Source organism: Lygodium microphyllum, chromosome 12, assembly GCF_053477565.2.
Source record: "Lygodium microphyllum isolate KBCC chromosome 12, Lygodium_microphyllum_v1.1.10, whole genome shotgun sequence".
NCBI lineage: Eukaryota > Viridiplantae > Streptophyta > Polypodiopsida > Schizaeales > Lygodiaceae > Lygodium > Lygodium microphyllum.
This window is the reverse complement of record NC_141146.1, coordinates 153,531,723-153,545,823: the sequence shown is the minus strand read 5'-3', so window position 1 is coordinate 153,545,823 and position 14,101 is coordinate 153,531,723. Positions and strand designations below refer to the sequence as shown.

The window sequence follows — 14,101 nt, the reverse complement described above, 5'->3', positions numbered from 1 at the left end:
TAGACCCAAATCCGTCATCTCGAATGTCCGATGTAAAGCTGACTTCGTCTCCTGGACCTGCTGTGCAGCATCACCTGTGACAATCAAATCATCAACATATAATACAAACAACACACAACCATCCTCGGAAGTGTGAACATACAGCTGCAGATCGGCCTTGGACCGCCAATATCCCAACTGAGACTGGAGGAACAAATCAATCTTCTCGTTCCAAGCTTGCGGGGCCTGCTTGAGGCCATACAGGGCCTTCTTCAACCTGTAGACTTTCCCATCTGAAGAACCAAAGCCAGGAGGCTGCTCAACGTAGATCTCCTCCTTCAAATCACCATTCAGGAAGGCCGACTTCACATCCAACTGATAAACAGGCCATCTCCTATGGCCAGCCAAAGCAAGAACAGCTCTAATGGTTGCCATACGAGCTGTGGGGGCAAAGGTGTCATGACAGTCAATCCCTAGGCGCTGTGCAAAACCTTTAGCAACAAGGCGAGCCTTGTGCTATCCAAAGTACCATCACTGAGATATTTGGTCTTGAAGACCCACTTGACTCCAATCACCTTCTTCTTCGGGGGGCGTGGCACGAGTGACCAAGTGCCATTCCTCTCAATAGCCTCCAACTCAGCTTCCATAGCTTTCTTCCATGGGGCGGACTGTAAAGCCTCCTTCACGGAGATGGGCTCTCGATCCTGCATAACACGGGACATCAAACAATAGTTGGAGCAAACAAGCTCCGAAGAATGCGCCTGGTGCCTCCGTGACCGCCGCGGACCATCCTGCGGTCCCCACTCCTCAGGAACCCCCTCGATCCCTGAATCACGGAGTGTGTCACGGACCCAGCGCGAGGAGGAGGCCGAACCTCCCCTCGTCGTTCTCCATCAGCAGAAGACTCTGGAATATCCACCGGTGGTAACTCCTCAGAGGGGTCCGGTGGAACAGTAGACTCTGTGTCAGAAACAGAATCATAATCAAAAGACACGGGCTCCAATGGAACTGTAGAAGGAGCCCAACTCTCCCCCGGATCTCCAAGAACGGGATGCTCCTCACCCGTTGAAGTAGCCGGAACCTCCACAAACCGCACATCACGGCTAGTGTAGACATCCCGCTTGACGGGATCATACAGTCGGTAGCCTTGGGACTGGGAGCTGTAGCCAACAAATACCTGTTTTCGAGAAGCCGCTTCAAATTTATCACGGTGAGCCTTGGGAATGTGAACATAGGCATCACACCCAAAGACCCGAAAGTAAGAAACATCTGGCTTCGTCCCAAAATAAGCCTCAAATGGAGTCATCCCTTCCACGGCCGAAGTAGGGGATCGATTAAGGATGTGGACTGCAGTAGCCACAGCCTCGGCCCACAGAACCTGAGGGGTCTGTCGGTGCTCCATCATGGTGCGCGCCATCTCGATCACACTGCGGTTCTTCCGTTCAAGAATACCATTTTCTTGAGGAGTATTGGTATTGGCAAACTCCTGGTGAATTCCTCTATCTGCACAAAACCGAGCAAACTCATTAGACACAAATTCACCTCCCTTGTCGGATCGCAAGGTCTTCAACTTCCGGCCTGATCGGTTCTCCTCAAAGAGAAGCCAATCCTTGAAGTGCGAGAAAGCTTCTGACTTTAGTGCCAAAAAGTAGGCCCATGTCATCCTGCTATAATCATCCACGATCAGCATGAAGTACAAGCTCCCACGAAGGGACTCATTCCTCATAGGGCCACATAGATCCGTAAATACTAGCTCCATCGGTGAAGTAGACCATCGCGAAGCTGTGTGGGGAATGGCATCCCTATGCTGCTTCCCCCGAATGCAGGAGACACATGGCTGCTGGCTCACCACTATATCCGGCAACCCTCGAACAAGCTGTCCACGGGACGCCCTCCGAAGATAGTCATAGTTCAAGTGACCAAACCGAGCATGCCATAACTCAGACTGTGACTGTGAGGTAAGAAGAAGAGTAGAGAGGGTAGTGGAAGACTTCAGTTTGTAAATGCCGTTCTCCTCATATCCGGATGAGAGAACCTTCCTCGATCCACGATCAAGGACTCGCACAGTAGAATTGTCAAACTCCACCAAAAGACCAAGGGAGCAAATCTTATGAACTGAAAGGAGATGGTACCCTAATCCTGGTACATGCAAAACCTCTGAGGTATGGGTGCCACGTCGTCCATCCGGAATAAGCTGCATCTTACCCCGACCTACAACAGAAACTGAAAAGCTGTCTCCAATGAGAACCTGCCCACGCGAAGGTCGCAGCTGGGCAACACCATCTGATGAAGGAGTCATGTGCCGTGAGGCACCACTATCAACAATCCACTCTCGAGTTTGGGGAGCCGTCATCGCAGCATCAGAAGCATTCGGTGAAGCGTCCTCAATGACAGCTAGATGAAGAAATGCAGCTGATGAGGGTGCAGCCCCTGCTCCAGAATCCTTGGTTTCCTTCTTCTTGGTGTCCTTCGTGTCTTTGTCAGGGCAATCCTTCTTCCAATGGCCAGTCTTTCCACAAATATGGCATGTGGAGTCTTTGTCCTTGTCTTTCTCCTTATCCTTCTTGGACTTGTTATCCCCCTTCTTCTTCTTTTGGTCCTTCCCCTTCTTCTGAGAGGCTTGACCTGTCAGCGCCTCCGACTTGGAAGCATTCTGTCCCTTTAACTGTTCCTCTTGGTCCAAGACCATAGGAACCAACTCTTCCCACCCAAGAGTAGACTCTCGCCCAGAAGCAATGAGGGCAGAGTAAAATGTACCGAATCGTGGCGGCAACTGGGACAATAGTGTGATCGCCATGTCTTCGGAGGAAATCGGCTTCCCCGCATTCTGAACCTGCATCTGTAGCTGCCTGAGCTTGTTAATGTGCTCCCGTAGCGAAGAAGACTTATTTACGGACAAGGTCCGCATCTGTACCTCCAAAGAAACCCTCTTCATTAGGGTCATCCGATTGTACATTTGATCAAGCTCCAACCATATCTCACGAGCCACCGTCAAGTGCTCGATGTGAGCGATCACGGCTGTAGTGCATGATAGAAAGAGAAAGGATCGAATCCTGGCATTCAGTTTGTCCCAATGAGACTGGGCCCTGGCCAACTCCGCACGAGCATCGGAAGAGAGTTTGGACTCATCTCTTACCGAGGGCCGGTCAATCTCCTCCTGTACCAACTCCGCCAAATCATAGGACTCAAGGATGGCCAACATCATGACATGCCAAATGCGGTAGTTGTCGCCGTCGAGCTTCTGATCTGTAGGAAGAGCCGGTAAGACAGGCACCTTCCGGTCCATAATCGCCTGGAACTCCAAGTCCATCTCTGTAGACATCTTCACCTGCAATGCCTTCTCAAACGCAAAAGCAGCCCCCTCTGACTGGATAAACTCAGCCTGCTAAGGCTCTTCCGCGTCCTGAAGCTTCTTCACCCGCCGGAGGCGATGAAAAAGCAAAACCTGCACTTTCAGGCTGAAAACTCAAACTTCCTCTGCGTCAAACAGCAGTAAACAACAGCAAATCCACCACCTGTACTCCTTTCCTGTGCGCCCACACTCGTTTCAGCCTTGTTCCAAGGCGCAGCCCTCCTGTCTGCCCTTAAACGCAAAAAACGCAAATTTGTGTCGCGATGGAAACTCCTCTTCAGGTTGATTCTGCGCTCAGTCAGCCCTCAAACACTGCTCTGATACCATGTCAGAGTGCAGCGGTGCGGAAGCGTAGGACTGAGAGAGAGAGAACGCAGAGAGAGAAGGGAGAGAAAGAGACAGTGGACAATGAAGATCTGCTGTATAAAGAATGCTGAATACAAAGATATACAATGGCGCAGTGCGCTGGACTGCGTGTCTCCACCTCGACGATGCGACCTGCTGTCCACCTCGAAGTCTGCTGCAGTCTGCACTGTCTGCTGTCTGAAATCTGTGAACAGAGACAGAGACTGCGCGTCACCGGTCTGTAATCTGAATCAGAGAAGAGTGTGTCAGACTGCTGAGAATGTCGACTATAAATAGTCGAAATCTGCCACGAAATGGGGCGCCAGAAACAGGGCGCAGCCTGGAAATAAGTCGGCTGCATTAAATGCAGCCGACTGGGCTGCAACCAGTCGGACTGCCACGTGGCAGTCCGACTGCACAGTCCGACTGTGCAGCTGCCCTCCAAAACAGGCTATGATCTCTAACACATGGTGCCACGTCTGTGGAATTTTCCTATATGACCAAATATCTAGATTGCATTTGAGTATGATTATCTTATTAAGGGATTAACAAATTCCTTGGCTTCATCCAGAGTTAATGACAATTCTCTTGTGAGAATTTTCTGCTTCACATATTCATGTGCCAAAGATCATCTACTGAAGCAACTTCATAATCGAAGAGAATTCTACAACACTTCCAAATCGCCATGCAGACTTCCAGATTAGAAATTCAGAGCTCCACGTTCACTTTCTGCCTTGGACTTCCATCACCTCATAAAAGAGTGTGCTAAATTTCTGAGTTTATTTAAGATTTGGAACCAAGTGCCTTATATAAACATTAATTGGGAGATGGCAAAAAGCTAACCTTAACAATCCATCCAGAAATAAGACGACCACAGAGAACAACAAGGGTAAGAGCTGCCCAACGCCATAGGTGAAGACCCAAGAATGTCACTGTGGTGAGGACTGGAATTTCCAAACAGCAAACCAGAAAGGCCATGATAAGGATTAGACTGAACCATTCAGTAAATAGTATCCATCTATTATCTTGGGTTTTCCTCTTCTTGCTGGCTGGAATATTTTCATCATCCAAAGGGTCATGATCCTCCTCTAGAACTGGTGGCACATTTGCAGTCACCTTTGAGGTAGAAGGGTCTGCTGGAACACCACCGACAGGCTGCACTACTAGTGTCTCAACCCCATCAAAAGATGCTGTGCTAGTGGATCCACTATCTAGTCTTGCAGTCTGCTGCTCAACCGGCACAGCAAATGCCAAAGATGATCTTCTGTGTAGTAAAGAAGAACTACAGTGAGAAAGTTGATTTTGCACACCTGGGGTGAGAGGTGGAGGATCCTGCAAACGTGTCTTTAAGCGCCCCTGTATAGATATGCGCCTCATCAATGGAGGGATAACTGGTGGACAGGCTCCACTGCTATCACTATCACTTGAAGAAGCACCAGTGCCACTGGTTTCGATCCCTGAAGGTTCAGGAGAGGTAGGTACCGTAAGATCAGTAAGCCCTGGCATCTTTTTCTTAATGTCTTGCATGGGACCTGCTGGAGAATCATGACTTGTAGTGTCATTTTTTCTAGCATCTTCAGTGTTCCCAACACTGTTACTCTCTTTCTCTTGAGGTAACAAGTTACTGATATGAGATTCAGCATCCTCATTTGTGCTATTTATGGATGGTTTTTCAGACTCCAGAGGTGAAGCATTTGTGAGTCCAGACAAAATTTCATTCCTCAAATCTGTAGATTGTTCATTGTTCTCTTGCACCCTTATTAGTTCTGCTGACACTAAATTTTCTGACAAGTCTGTCATGTTTCCATTCAAAAGTTCCAAGTTTCCTGTTGGACTTGACATGTCTTCCAACTTGTAAGCTAATAATTAGCATTGGCAACATGAACCTGGAAACAAAACATCCTGGAGGTTCAGTATAGTAGGTAACATAATGCCAAAGTCTGTCCTTAAAAGTTAATTTGAATCAATATTAATCAAGAATGATATGTGAAGAAAAGCAAGTCCAATGCAGGAAGCATCCTGCAGCTTAAAATACCAATGATCACACAGCCTGACATGTCTGCATTGCTAGAAGCTGTAGTTTATGAACACGGACTGGTCATACTTAAGAAAGAAGAAAAATACTGAAGTTCTCACACGAATTAAGCTAACTTCTGAGATCTGTTGACAATAAGCACAATTGAAAAGTAAATGTGAGGGTCTTCTGCCAACTGAAAACATAGACGAGTTTTTCCAGGCCTAAAAGCCATCCAAAAGGCTGTCGAGAATATTCTTATGTGTGATCAATAATAACCAAGACTTCAAGTCTAACTTGCTGGAGTAGCTCCGGCCAAACTAACCTAGCAGCTTGTCTTGAACAGCTCAGTCTCCCTAACACTATCTTCGGAAGGCCATAAAGTGAGAGGAGAGGGAAGCCAAAGCATGGAACATGTAGGGCCTCAAAAAACGGAGCTCAACGGACAGTACAGTAGAGGCAAGGGGCCAACACTAGTAATAGACACCAAAGAGAGGTCACCAATAGTGACAATACCCTCTAAAAAAAACAAAAATCCTACAACAAATCACCTCACAAAGTCTTAGACTCCATGCACCACTCTCAAAGAGCCAAGGCTGCTCAAAAGACCAGGCGAGTGAACAAGGCTTCTCCAACTGATAAATGTGTAAAAACACTAACTTGATGGGAATAGTGGGTGATGAAATAGAGGTAGACGAAGGTTCCAATGTAGATCCACCCTTCCCTCTCAAACAAAGGTGAGGGTATTTCCTCCAACACTTCTCCTAAGAGTGCAAGGTCTCCCCACAATGAGGACGTTTGGGATATCCTCTACACTTCCCCACAAAATTTGTATCAAAGTTGGAAGATAACTCCAACTTTTTTATCTTCCCATTCTTTTGCTTGGCTTTTCCTATACCGAGAGATAAAGCCACATAAGAATAGCCATGTGCACAAGCTCCACAAGAATCTAGCTCACTATGATGCGCACCTTGCTCAAGCACCAAGGAGACTAGCTCCTCCCAAGTGAGAATCTCCCAACTACAAGAAGTGAGAAGACTAGTGTAGAACACATCATATGTCGGGGACGAAAGATGTGAGAGAAATGTCATAGCTAGGTCCTCTGAAAAAATGTCCGTACGAAGGGATGCAAGCTCATCCCGAAGCTCCTCCATCTAGTGGATGTGACCCCTCGTCGTAGAGGAATCCATGACAAAAAGCTATCATAGCTTCAACTCAAGAGATAATCTATGACCAAATATTTGGATCTGGTAGAGAGATGCCAATCTCTTCCAAACCTCTCTGGCAGTGCAGATACATCTAACATGCACGAGCACAAAATCTATACAACTTAAAAAGAGAAAAGAGCAGTCTCTCACATTCAACCAATCCCATAAAGCTTCCGAATCAGTAGTTGCTCCATCATGGGAATCCACAGTAGACCCCTCAACGTAGAGGAATCCACGACAAAAAGCTATCATAGCTTCAACTCAAGAGATAATCGATGCCCAAATATTTGGATCCGGTAGAGAGATGCCAATCTCTTCCAAACCTCTATGCCACTGCGGATATATCTAACATGCACGAGCACGAAATCTATACAACTCAAAAAGAGAAAAGAGCGGCCTCTCACATTCAACCAATCCCATAAAGCTACCAAATCAGCAGTTGCTCCATCATGGGGATCCACAGTAGATGGGGGTATAAGGACTATGGCAAAATTCCAAAGGTCATAGGTGTTGAGGAGGCACTCCATTCGGCACGACCATGGAGGGTAGTTTGCCCTATCCAACTTGTCGGAAGCGGGTAGAGAGGGTAGGATTGGCACCTGCTCAGGTGATGCCATCAATGCCAATGGGGGACTCAAATCCCTCGAAGAATAGAGTGGGAAAGAGAGAAAGGATGGTGGTCAGTCTGAATAGTCACAAACCACACAATCCCCCAAAGCATACACGTCGGCCACAAATGTCCTTCAGTAAAGCACTTACAAGAAAACAAAAAAGATGTTGCAACTAGTGATATCCTCTACCTATACGAGGTCCATTGGTGTGTTGATCAAAAAAGAATTGCTAGATAGCAATACAGATGGGGAGCATCCGAGGTGGGAGATGTGGCTCAATGCTAGGCATGAGGGGTAGATCTGCAAAATGCAAATATGGCTGCAATAAATGCCGTCAAGCAGGGCAAAAAACCTATCACCTAGCTATAAAAGGGGCTTCCTGACAAAAAGAGTACCTGTTCTAGGAAACAAAGCAACAAGTAGATCTATCCACACATATGTACCAATGCAACCTGCAGAAAAATAGCCTATGAGAGCTGTGAAACAGGCCGCTCTGGTCTGGAAATGTGCCACCCACGTCTAAATAGACCCTGCCTTGGTCTGAAATCTGAAAATAGCTGCCTGGTCCAAAGAAGGGACTCCTACAGCAGAATAATGGCTGCACTGGCTTGAAGATGGCTGCCCAAGATAGCTGACGGGTCCCTCAGTAAAACACAAGGTGGAAAACAGTTGTTTTTATGCAAGGTGGACTGTCTAATGCAGAGACAAACATAAGCAAACCTGTAACGCAGCCTGACCTACAAAATGCAGGTTGGAGAGGGCAGGAAATAGGCCGCCCAGCACTAGCAGGCTTTGATGCAGAACGCAGCCTATCCCTGCAAAACCCATCCTGCTATGGGATGAAAACAGGCCACCCATCACTATTTCATGCCAAACACAAGATCTTCAGCATGTGCGGATGGTGCCCAGCTGGATTTGTCGCGAACAACATGCTCCTCTTCCTAACCTCCGGCTCCAACACATGGCTCTAATACCATGTGAGAGTGCACAACAAAAAGAGGAAAGTGAACATGAAGAGGAGGAAGAGACAAAGAGAGAAAGCAGGAGGGAGAAGGAATAATGTGATTGCAACGGCTAAAGGTACAAAGCTGCAACAATCAACCCCAACATGCAACTCTACATGTCAATGTGGGTGCCAGACGGTAGTAGGGGGATGAGAGAATGAGGAGGCTTGGCTGTTTACAAAGGATCAATGATGCATAATGAGAGTGGGAGGGCATGCCACCTATATATAGGCAAATTGGGGCCACAATTGCTAATAAAGTGGCTAGGCCCAAAATAGGGCACCTAGAATAGCCAAATGCGCCCAAAAAGAAATGCACTAATGTGCCCTCCATCTAGAGTGCCTAAAGCATATCAAATGACAAACAAAGACAATGTCAAAGATCCTAATGTCCTCATCTAACTCAAATTGAGGCTCACAAACAAGAGATGACCACACAAGACACACATGACTGCTAACATCTTCATATCTGCCACAATCGGCCTCACATAGTCATAGTTTATATTCTGTTGGAAACATGTCTTCTTTGGCCTCTTGGATCCATGAGATCAATGAAGATGCAGTCCTCATGATAACTATAGCAATATGTGGTATTTTTTTAACTTGTATTGATCCAATTTGAAGTACACATAGATATACGTTAATCTCTCTTCAAATCCCAATACAATAGGATGTCACAAATCACCAGCAACAATAAAAATCAATTTACCCCTTGATTTGACTAAAGATTGGTCACAATTTGATCCTTGGACTCTTACATGCAAGACAAATCAATACCATTAGATTCCTGCAGATTTGCCATTGCAGAACCAAATTCCGATCACAAAATTCTCTCTCTCTCTCTCTCTCTCTCTCTCTCTCTCTCTCTCTCTCAATACAGGGGCAGGTCTGCTCTCTTTATCAGGGCACAGGGGCAGACAGATTGCACGTGGGATAGAAGCATGTCTGGACAGCAGGCTCTGTATAGGGTCACTCACAGGGTGCGCTGAAGACTGCCTGGACAGCAGGTCTGTTTCTGCCTAGGGCAGAGCTGTCCCTTCTCCCAACATGGCGTCTGTGTCTCAGGAACAGATCTGGGCGCCACACGAACAGGTTGCAGGCGTGCACGGGCAGAGGTCGCGGAAGGCAGGTACAAACGACAGGTTGCAGGCGTGCAGGAACAGAGCTCGCAGGAGGACAGGGGCAGAGCTCGCGGAAGGCAGAAACGGCGCAGGCGAACACACAAAAGCAGGGACCCGCAGTACCTGGTTCCGTCTACGCCCAGGAAAATAGGCCGGAGTGCAACGGCAGTATGGCGAAACGAGACGGGGGCCGCCGTCAAGCGTGGCGCAGTCCACAGACAGTAGCGGAACAGGAACAGGGGCGAGGCGGCTTCCGATCACGCTCCATCGCGTCGCGTCTTGCCCAGGATTCGTTTCTCTCTCGCCATCGCGAGCAACCTCTCTCTCTCTCTCCTCTATTTTTGTGATTTTTTTTGCTTACTTCTCATTAGACTCTCTTTAGTGGACAATTTTTTGCCAATGGTTGATGCAAGTAGTGACAACCAATATGTTGAATGATGGGCTATGTCTATTCTTCTACTTTACAAGCTTGAGAACCCCCCAAGTCTCCACATTAATGGTAAAGGACTAGTTGGTTACTTCTTGAGGGATGTGCATAATTGCAAGTTGAAAAAGTGTACGAGGCACTCAAAGAGAAGAAGATAGAAGGGAGCAAGTCCAATTGGTGCATGTTTATTCATGGTTCTTGCCATGGTTAGGGGCTCTTCTTTGGTCTAGAATTCTCATAAGGGAGCTTCCGTAGAGAAGACTTCCCTAGCGATTGTGTTAGTGGTTGAGGGTACTCTTGAGGAAGATGCGGTGGATGAGATAATGGATGCAAACTTCCAACTCTACAACCTTGCTAAAAAAAATTGGCACTTGGAAAAAAAAAATCGTCACAATGTGGATTATTTTGGGTTGCAAGAGGATGATACACTTTTGATGCTTGCCCTGTCTTATGACTTTCTGTTGGATATCCTCTCTGCCGCTACTTGTCCCAAGCTTGAAGAGCAAGAGCATGTTATTGGTGCCTTAATGTAGACACTTGATATCACAAAGCGTGTTATCTTGGTCATTAATGAGTTTGAGGCAACCCAAGCTATGATGGATACCATGAGGAAACCAACCATGTAAGGTAAGAAGCGCTTCCTCCTTCCTTAGCACACTCAACAAGGCCAGTTCTAATTGACTTGACAAAACATGCAAATAGCACAATCGATGAGATTAAAGAGCTACCCCCAAGATCTTATATAGTGTTGACTTTGATGTCAAACGAGGTCTATGTAATGGAATGGTAAAAACTTGCGTAGGTCTAACATATGAGTTAAATAGAGCAACTAAGTTTTCTAAAACCACTTGAGGCACACTATATTAAATTGTGGAGTGCAGGAGCTATCGAGGATCTCTACTTTGGATCCTAATAAATATTCCTAAAACATTTCTTAATAGTGCATTCATAGATTATTTCTAAAGAGAATATTCTACAACATCTCAAAAAGGAACATTCTAAGACATTCCAAGGGGGTTATCATACAACATTCCTCAAAGCAACATTCTAGAACATTACCAAGGGACATATTTTAGAATATTTCAAAAAAAACTCTCTATGTTTTGCACTTGTAAAAAGGTGACCCATTCACCCACTTAATCGTCATCAATTGGCAAGATCTAAGCTCCTCACCTAGGACATATCTAGACTACCATAGAGTGAAAGCAACATGTTGGACAAACCCATCATGGTATTACTTTGTTTGCAAACAAATAAACCTTAGTTGTTCCCTATTTTGATAGTCCTCCCTATTCTTCCCTTAGATTATGTTCTCTACAAGTATGATTTTACATTGTTGACATGGTATGTCTACCTCTCTCGTGGGATACATAATGCTATTGGACAAATACGGACATTATCACACTAGCTCAGGATTGAGATAGGACAATATACACACATGTTTGAGTATGCATGCATTTGCCAATTATGCCACCAGAAGTTTATCTAAAGAGGGAGCACTTTATTTGTACATGTATTGTATATTATGAGATTCTAGGGATTTCATTGCCTTTTTCAAGAGGGGTTTGGACCACTCTACAAAGAGTGATGGAGTAAGGGCCATAGATGCCTAGGACTACTCTTATTGGAAATCTAGGCATACGTGGAGAAGCTTCTAAGGAGCAAGACAAATATAGAGGCAGTCAAATGTACTCATTTCTTTGTCTCATTGGTTGTTTCAACCTTGTAGAGAGGTAAAGTCATATTTTTTTCTATTTTTCTCTCATTATTTTCATAATTGGTAGTTACATTGTCTCAAATCACATGAGTAATATAAAAGTCACAACAAAGGAGTAGAATAAACTGTCGTATGCCAAGGAACCAAATCCATCCTAGGGAGAATGTCAACGTGCTGAATGAGATCTAACTACCAATGTAGAAAACCCTTGAGCCTAGATATATGTCCTTGGACACCAGAGGCTAAATAAAAATGAATGCATTTTGGATGATCGAGTTATTCCAATAGCCCCAAGATCAAAGAAAGCATAATAATATCTTCATATGTGCCTACCCAAGACTAGGAATTTGTGCCTTAGCAAAGACCCACCAATCAAAGGGGTACAAAGACAGCCCAAGCTCTTCAAATATTAGATAAGAAGGACCTAATTTTTTTGGCCACATGGTAAGAAATATATCTATGATGAGAGGATTCCACATTGGTACTGCAAGAGAAACAATTGTCGTTTTGTTATTTGAAGCTTGGAAATAGCCAAGGCAAGGGAAAGTCCACCAACCATCACTCTTCAAAGAAAGACTTTACATTTGAACAAAGTCTTGTTTACCCAACCTTCCATCATAGTCATTTTCCACCGAGTCTTAGATTTGTGCATGCCCTAAATAGCACATGCTTTGGTGACTAGCAATGGTTATCTTTGATCATGAGATGATACACTTGATTAGCCAAAGCATTTTCAAGATTTTGCTATCCCATAAGATCCCAATAATGCCAAGGATGATCATAATCAAGGGCAAGAAAGGGCTACCTGTGTTGCAACATCATCAAAATCTAGTCCCATAAGTCACAATCTTTGTGATGGATCTAAATAAGCCTCTTGGCTATGTGGAAAGACATCATCATACTACGGCTCGCTTGGGTGGCATCTACAATAGAAATTAAACCCCAATGTGTCATTGCATATTTTGCAAAAGTACCTCCAATGAGCATACCAAATGATTCAACAAGAAAGAGGAAAATGTGGAAAACTAATCAGTAGTGTTAAGGATGTGCCATCACAAGCCTCGAATGGTGGTATTACCATGCATAAGTCCTGCATCTTTCTAAAAGAAACAAACAATAAAGACCAAAGGGTGATGATCAATGCATAGAGCTTAATAAAAGAAACCAAAACAAAGAGGCACTATATGATTCTCAACATTAAGAATACCTCCTCCTCCCATGTTGTTCAGGGTGCAAACGTGGCTCCAAGAAAACTAAGAAATACCCACATGCAATGAGTCCTTTTTCCATCGCATGAAGTGGATGTTTCTCATAAGATCATTCAAGGTAGTGATAGTCCATGAAAGAAGCGGCAAAAAATAAGCAAGCACAGGTAACAAGATAGTGTGTGCGAATTTGAGACAAACATGGAATGGCCAAGCCTAATAACTTAGCCTTCAAATTGTGTGAAATCTATTCTAGCAAGTGCTTTGGATAAATATCAATACCCAAGGATACCTTAGATGCCTGGTGGCATTGCCATAAGTATTACTATGCCTTGCCATCCCAATGTTTTAAGTTTGATTTAGTACAATTGATAAGGGAGGATTTCAAGGCATTAATATGGGGGCCAAAAGCATGCCCAAAAAGATTTCAAACATCCAATAGCTTGCAAAGATCGTCCCTTTCCACTTTCAAGATCATGAAAATAGCATCAGCCAATGATTGGCTATCCCTTTCCACTTTCAAGATCACGAAAGTATCTTAAACCAATGATTGACCAAAAGGGAAGGGATAAGCCAACCATTTGTAATAAAGGACTCAAAATGATAGCCCTATTTGACTAAGCATGCAAGGGAAAAGGGCTTAGTGACACCACAATTCAACATTACCTATAAAAAAGCATTAGTACTAATAGTGCGTATGGAATGAGACATACATGGATGAATGCCCATGTTGTCCATAAGTTCTACAAGAAAAGACCAGTCTAAGTAGTTTAAAAGCTTTTTCCAAATCTAACTATACCAAGATGAGCTCCTAATTGGAATGCTTTGCATAGGCCATGCCCATTTGCACACTAAATACTTTGTGCAAAATATTTCTACCCTTGATGAGTCCATACTGATGCAGATGTGCAATATTAGGGAGATGCTTATGGAGACAATTAGCCATTACCTTCGAAAAAAAATTATACATGGACCCCGACATATAGATTGGCCTCTAATGCTTTAACATCAACATAGAAGGTACTTTTGGAATCAATTCAATAACCCCTTCCTTCCAAGATGCAAGCATGATCCTCGTCTCCCAAACTTTTGACACATGGTTGTGAGGGGTTTAATCAA

General features: G+C 44.8%; 1 protein-coding gene across 7 annotated transcripts in view; it reads right to left on the bottom strand.

The window, feature by feature from the left end:
- LOC148028463 (mechanosensitive ion channel protein 10-like) overlaps positions 1 to 9,997 on the bottom strand; it is an 81,740-nt gene extending 71,743 nt beyond the window's left edge. For 5 of the 7 annotated variants that reach the window (XM_087690273.1, XM_087690275.1, XM_087690272.1 and 2 more), the window contains exons 1-2: positions 9,490 to 9,997; positions 4,520 to 5,562 (exon numbers count right to left, since the gene is read on the bottom strand). In XM_087690273.1, the coding sequence (XP_087546399.1) occupies positions 4,520 to 5,518 (999 nt within the window). In that variant the 5' untranslated portion in view covers positions 5,519 to 5,562; positions 9,490 to 9,997. The remainder of the gene's footprint in view (positions 1 to 4,519; positions 5,563 to 9,489) is intronic. The other 2 variants (XM_087690269.1, XM_087690270.1) reach the window with 2 other exon arrangements.
- Positions 9,998 to 14,101: the final 4,104 nt, after the last annotated feature.